This window comes from Cucurbita maxima, unplaced genomic scaffold, assembly GCF_002738345.1.
Source record: "Cucurbita maxima cultivar Rimu unplaced genomic scaffold, Cmax_1.0 Cma_Scf00003, whole genome shotgun sequence".
Taxonomy (NCBI): Eukaryota; Viridiplantae; Streptophyta; class Magnoliopsida; order Cucurbitales; family Cucurbitaceae; genus Cucurbita; species Cucurbita maxima.
The window spans coordinates 3,657,607-3,664,121 of NW_019272019.1; the positions used below are offsets into that span (position 1 = coordinate 3,657,607).

The 6,515-nt window shown below is 39.0% G+C and overlaps 2 protein-coding genes across 2 annotated transcripts; both read right to left on the reverse strand.

The window, feature by feature from the left end:
• Positions 1 to 1,173: 1,173 nt before the first annotated feature.
• Positions 1,174 to 2,553, reverse strand: LOC111477104 (60S ribosomal protein L18a). The gene is made up of 4 exons (XM_023121092.1): positions 2,401 to 2,553; positions 2,099 to 2,214; positions 1,822 to 1,885; positions 1,174 to 1,727 (listed from the first exon to the last, which is right to left on the reverse strand). The coding sequence occupies exons 1-4, from the start codon at positions 2,413 to 2,415 to the stop codon at positions 1,386 to 1,388; spliced, it is 537 nt and encodes a 178-aa protein (XP_022976860.1). The 5' UTR covers positions 2,416 to 2,553; the 3' UTR covers positions 1,174 to 1,385.
• Positions 2,554 to 3,108: 555 nt separating this feature from the next.
• Positions 3,109 to 5,729, reverse strand: LOC111477057 (4-hydroxyphenylpyruvate dioxygenase-like). Its single transcript, XM_023121008.1, has 2 exons — positions 4,473 to 5,729; positions 3,109 to 3,545 (listed from the first exon to the last, which is right to left on the reverse strand). The coding sequence occupies exons 1-2, from the start codon at positions 5,672 to 5,674 to the stop codon at positions 3,344 to 3,346; spliced, it is 1,404 nt and encodes a 467-aa protein (XP_022976776.1). The 5' UTR covers positions 5,675 to 5,729; the 3' UTR covers positions 3,109 to 3,343.
• Between the last annotated feature and the right edge of the window lie 786 nt (positions 5,730 to 6,515).

The window sequence follows — 6,515 nt, forward strand, 5'->3', positions numbered from 1 at the left end:
GGAAAAAAAAAAAAAAAAAAAAAAAAAAAAAAAAAAAAAAAAAAAAAAGTTTAAATTTTGACCATTCTAATTAATTTCTTCTCTTCCACTCAATTTTATCATTTTGAACATTAATCCAAAGTTTAAAAAGAAAAAGAAAAAGAAAAAAAGGGAAAGGAAGTTATTATTGTGTTATTGTTCATTATGAATAAAAAGAAAAGTTGGTGCAAATGATTCAATATAACATCAAATTGATATTTTACCTAAGTTCTTATGATTAAATTAATGACTTTAAGTTTTAAATTTTAAGATGATGGAGAACTTTATAACGCTGATTAAGTTCATTATTAAGAGTTAAGAAAATTTGGGTATTTTATAATTATGAAAAAATATCAACTTACATATGAATTTTGCTATTTCTGAAAAGAGACCATTTCTGTACTTTTCAAATTGGGCTATCTTCTTGCTATATGGGCCTATAACAAAGACGAGCCCATTTTTCAAAATGGGCCCAAGTAAATGGACCCATTTCTATACTTTTCAAATTGGGCTATCTTCTTGTCTTTATAGGCCCATGACAAAGCCCATTTGCAATTTCTGAATGGGTCCATTTCTTTACTTTCCAAATTGGGCTCTCTTGCATTATGGGCCCATGGAGCCCCTTTCCAATAAATGGGTACTAATTTTAAAAAACAATCCATAAACCAATTTTAAAAAATAATTCATAAACCAACTCAATTTTGTGAATTGAGTTATTGGGGACTAGGAGGATTGATAGGGCGAACTGTTAGTTCTCTCGAATGCGAGATATCCATCCTAGTTATTATGGATGCATTTGCCCAATACGAGATATCCATCCTAATTATTATGGATGCACTTGCCCAATTGTGACGAAAGGAATTAACGGAAACGGGACTAAGCAATTGTTGTAGGTAAAAATGCATTACAAAATTCTCATTTATTTAAACTCAACTCAAAACAACTCAAAATAAATAAGTTGTTAATCCAAACCAAAAAAAAATCATGTACAAGAAAAGAGATCAAATAGACCCATCAATTTAGTTGGATTCGGTTGGCAAGAGACAATATTACTTTTGAATTAGGCCAAACTCATAAGAGAGGAAAATTTTACTTCAAAAAAATCAAACCACCCATGATTGAAATGTTTCGAGACCAAATACCAAATAAAACTTCAGAAACAAACCCTCAAAATTTTGCTTTAAATTAATCCAACCAAAATTGTCAAACTCACCTCACATCCTCCAAAGAAGAGTAACAATTGTGCAAGAAAAACGAAAGGTTTTTTTTTTTTTTTTTTTTTGTGTGTGTGTGTGCAGAAATTTCATCCACTTCCAAGTTTCTATAAACTACCCATATCAATAAAGAGAAGCCAAAGATGAGCAGAATTACATGAACAAGTTAGGCCTAGATGCCTTGTATGTCGTCTTGAGCTTCCTGGTGGGTGGCCTCACCTTCTTAAACACCAAGGGGAATTTGATCTTTGAGTCATGGAACTGCTTGGTACTCTCCCTCTTGCAGAGCTTTGCAGGAACAGTGGCTGTCTTAATGATTTGGATGCACGGGCTCCTAACCCTATGACGCGAAGCCATCTCGGTATACATCTGCTCGACAGCACCGTTCAATGTCGTGTCCCGATACTCCTTGTACATGTTGTGGTAACCAGTTCGGCTCTGATACCGCAGCCAAATGCCATAGTTATTGATCTTGGTTGGGTTCTTTTCGAAGATCTACAAATTGCAATATGAACGCGAGAAGATTATTGATTGTATTATGATTTAGAACATGGAGCAACGAAAGAAGGAAATAAACGAGTAATAATACCTCATTAATGGCAAGAATTTGACCATTGCTCTTCTTAACTTTCTTCAACTTCCTCAAAAAGTACCTATCCAGATGCGAGGATCAAAAGAATATGGATCAAGCTACACAGATTCCTTCAAAATCTCCTCGTGAATTTGTAGAAAGAATCACGTCGAAAACAACAAATCCACTAGAATCAAGATCAGCATAACGATTCAAACTCTCGTTCTTCCGCTACATTTTCTCCCGAACAACTAAGCAAAACGATAGATAAACATTGACGGATTGAAGAACATACCAGAACTTAGATTTGGCGCGGACCTCGTTGGTAGCCCAAAGCTTCATTCGATAGATCTTCGGATGCTCATCCGCTTCAGAAGGAAGAGCCCTCCCCACAACCTGATACTGATGAAACTGCAAAAGAGATAAAATAATGAAAAAAAAAAACAGATCAAAGTCTAGCAAATTCACTTCCAATTGGGAGAAGTGAATCCAATGAACAACTAGAACGCATTCTTATCAGAGAAGAAAATGTTACAAAAAAAAAAAATTAAGGAAATTAAATTCGAATCGAGAAGATTTTTGTGTTCATATTCTTACTCTGAATGTGACCATCTTGAACTCGAGGATCTGAGAGAGATCGGCACCGGTGCTTCGATTTGATCCTCTCGACGGCCGATACCCAAAATGCTGCAAAGCTTTAGACTCGTGTTGAGAGAACGAAGTAAAACCCTAAACTGCTACTCCACAACTGGGCCGAACAAGTGTCTAACCGGCTCGGCCCATTTGAAATGTCTGAATTATTCATTTGTGTCATGTTCAAATGTATACGAATTTCAATTTAATTTCAATTTAATTTACTGGTATAAACTTATAGTTAAGGCTTACTTTCAATTTCATCTTCCAATATATATGAATTTCAATTTAATTTCAAACAAAGTCAGATTTAACATATAAATTTGATATAAAAAAAAGTTCTCAAATAAATTAATTAACGCAAGACATTTTTATTTGATAAGAAAGCACATGTTAAATCATGTTAATGTCGAGCTGAGATAAAATAGTTTGCATACATTATCGTTCATCAGACTACACCGAGAATTGCTAAACCTATAGTAATTTGATGTGCCTCATTAGTTGGAGCGAAAAAGTGCATCTCAAGTTAAGATAAAACTCGAAAGTCCATACCCTCCACGTACGGTCAGTGTTCTTCCTCGTCTCACCCCTAGGGGACTGACCAAGGAAGTTCGTGGTCGCTCCAATAACATAAATAACAAAACATGGATATATATATATACACCAAAATAGAAAATTTAATTTGAAACTTTTAAATCAGTAGGGATCATCTCTATCCACCAGAACACCAACCCTTCACTCACACTCCCAATCTGCTCATCCGCCATATTTGACTCTTTCGATTCGTTCCGAACACCGACTCGTTCAATGGTAACAAAACCATTTCCTCATTGTTCACCCGAACCAACAAATTCAATTTGCTCTTCTCGTCCCGACATTTAGAATTCAGGGCACCATCTTATCTAGACTAACGATGAGCTTGAACAGTTAGAGCTGGTTCAACAACTGGTTTGGGTTCAAGTGTCTTCTCGTATTCCTCGATGGATTTGAAGAGCTCCGAGAAGTTTCCTTTTCCAAAGCCACCACACCCTCCTTTCTGATACACTTTGCCCTCATCATCCTTCATCATGCATCCCAGTCTCTGGATTATCTCAATAAATATGGTGGGTCTGCACACAAATATGTATATGAAGTTATGAGCTATGGATTATATCTGCAACACATGTCAATATTTCCTCTAACATCCGAAAAAAATTATGAACAAAATACACAAAGTTTAAACAAAATATCACGACTACAGCTTTGATTGGTTACAAACACCTATGCCTATAGATCCATACTACCACTGAAGGGATCATCCATAGACATGGAGAAAACATGACAATTTCTATGAAATCTCACGTGGTTGGAGAGGAGAATGAAGTTTTTTTTTTTTTTTTTAATGAGGGTGTGGAAACCTCTCACTAGCATACTCGTTTTAAAACTTTGAGGGAAAACCCGAAAAAAAAAACACAAAAATGACAATATCTGCTAGCTGTGGGTTTGGACTGTTACAAATGGAATTAGAACCAGATATCGAGTTGTGTGTTAGCGAAGAAACTGGCCCCCAAAAGAGTGGAGTGTGAGATTGGAGAGGAGAATGAAGCACCCTTCCTTATAAAGATGTGGAAACCTTTTCATAGCGCAAATATTAAGGGAAAGCACAAAGAGAACAATATCGACTTGAACGGTTACAATTTCACTACAACCTTTGCAAATCAAAAGCGAAGGAAGTCGGGAAGGGAAAGTCTACGGAGGGAAGCCTAAACAGGACAATATCTGCTAGTTGTGGATCTAGACGGTTTCAATTTCACTATGACCTTTGCCGCTCAAAACGAAACCTGGAAAGAAAAGTCGAAAGGACAATATAGGTGGAATTGGGCTATTACAATTTCACTACGAGCAAAGCGTATAGAGAAGCAATCCAGCAATGTTATATAAAGAGACTACAACTATGAAGATATAATATGGAAAAATTCAGCAAAAATTTGAAGTAGTAACGAAGATAGCAGAAGAAAAAACGCCCTGGTTTTTAAGAGAAGCAATTAATCACGTACCGATCTCCCACAGGTTTGGTGAAGATCTGAAGCAAAGTTCCTTGATCATCTCTATCCACCAGAATCCCCAATTTTTCACACTCCTTAATCTGCTCATCCGTCAGCACATCTCCCGCCCTGCTCTTCAGATTCTTGTAATACGTCGGTGGCGGCGACGGCAAGAACTCGAATCCACCACCGCCACTTTGCTTCCTCATCTCCCTCAAGGTTCTGAAAATATCCTCACTCATCAATGCCAAATGCTGAACTCCTGCTCCTTCATTGTGCTCCAAATACGTCTGGATTTGACTCTTACGCTTCGTTCCGTACACAGGCTCGTTTAATGGTAGCAAAACCGTTCCCTCATTGTTCGCTAGAACCACCGAATTCAATCCGCTCTCGCTCGTCCCCACATCCTCCGCAGTGAACTCTGCAAACTCGTGGAATCCAGTAAATCCTTTCAAGTAAGAGACCGTCGGTCCCAACTCCGCCATATTTCCGACTGCATGGTCCAGTTTTCGAATCCCGAAATCGAGCGGATACGAAGAAATCTCCTTCATGGCCTCGAATTTCGGCAAGAACCATACGTCTGGTTGATTCTCGCCATCATCGCCAGGAACAGGATTTTTGTAGCTAATGTAACGCAAAACGACGTCGCCGTACATGTGGACTTCAGAGAGAACGGCGCGATTATCGAGAACAATCGGAGGGCAAGAAAGTTTCGCACCGTGTGCGACGCTGGTTCTGAATGCGATCTCAGCGTCCTCGACCTCTAGAGCGATTGCTCGAACGCCTAATCCGTGGCTACCGGCGAAGGCGCGGCAGGCGGAATGGTCGAAACTAGGGATCGAAGCAGTAGATTCCGGATTGAGGTTTGCGGCGGCAGCAATGTAGGGCGAATAAGGTGCGGTGAGGAGGAAGCAAAGCTGGCCGGAGCGGAGAAGATAAGAAGCATGAGTCATATTTCCAGTGGAGAGATCCGATTTAGCCACAATCGGCATACCAAGACCGCAGGAGAATCTCTTAGCGGCATTCGTAGCATCGGTGCACCAGAACTCAATGTGATGGAACCGCTTAACCTTAAACCGATCCGACTTCGGATTCGTTCGAACGAAGTTCCTGAATCCTTTGAGCGTGAACTCCGACTCGGCAGTGATGCCATCCTCCGCCGTCGTCGCCACCGCCTCCGTCAGAGCTCTGGCCTTTTCGACATCTTTCCCCATGGCGCTGCTTAAGTGTTTCTTCTTCTTCTTCGTTGTGTGTTGTGGAAATGGAAATATCCCGTGGATCACGGGAAGATCATATACTGTTAGACACCATTCCCTAACATTATAAACCGTGTGACCAAGTGGAACATTAACACCTTCCCTCGAACAAAGTACGCCCTCACCTTAATTGAGGCTCAACTCCTTCGGAGTCGTAGTCATTTTTTACTGCCTTCGTACCTTCAAGGAGGCTTGACTCCTTTTTTCTTTTTGGAGTTCTTTGTTCGAGAATTTGTCAATCTATTGGCACGGCTAAGTTTAGGGTATGACTCTGATACCATGTTAGACGAACACTACTCTCTACACAATGGTATGATATTGTCCACTTTAAACTTTAGGGTTCCGAAAAGGCCTCATACCAATAGAGAGTATATTCTTAGATTATAAATCGATGACTATTCCCTAACTTAACCAACGTAGGACACTTTGTTTTAGGGTTCACAAAAGGTCTTATACCAACTGAGAGTATATTCTTAGATTATAAACTCATGACTATTCCCTAACTTAATCAATTTAGGATACTTTCATCTCATATATACAATTAGTGACCTTTTTCCAGGTGGCGTCTTATAATTGGCACATATTGTTTCTCTAATAGCTACCTTGACACGTGGGCTTAAGTTGTCTGGAATACTGACGTGGCAAGTATTATCGAATGCCAGGACGTGCTCAGGCAAAAGAATTTTTTGGCGCGTTGGCGCGTGGTGTCAGTACCGTGACGGAGAAATTTATGAGTCCGTGAGAAAAAAAAAAAAAAAAAAAAAAAAAAAAAAAAAAAAAAAAAAAAAAAAAAAAAAAA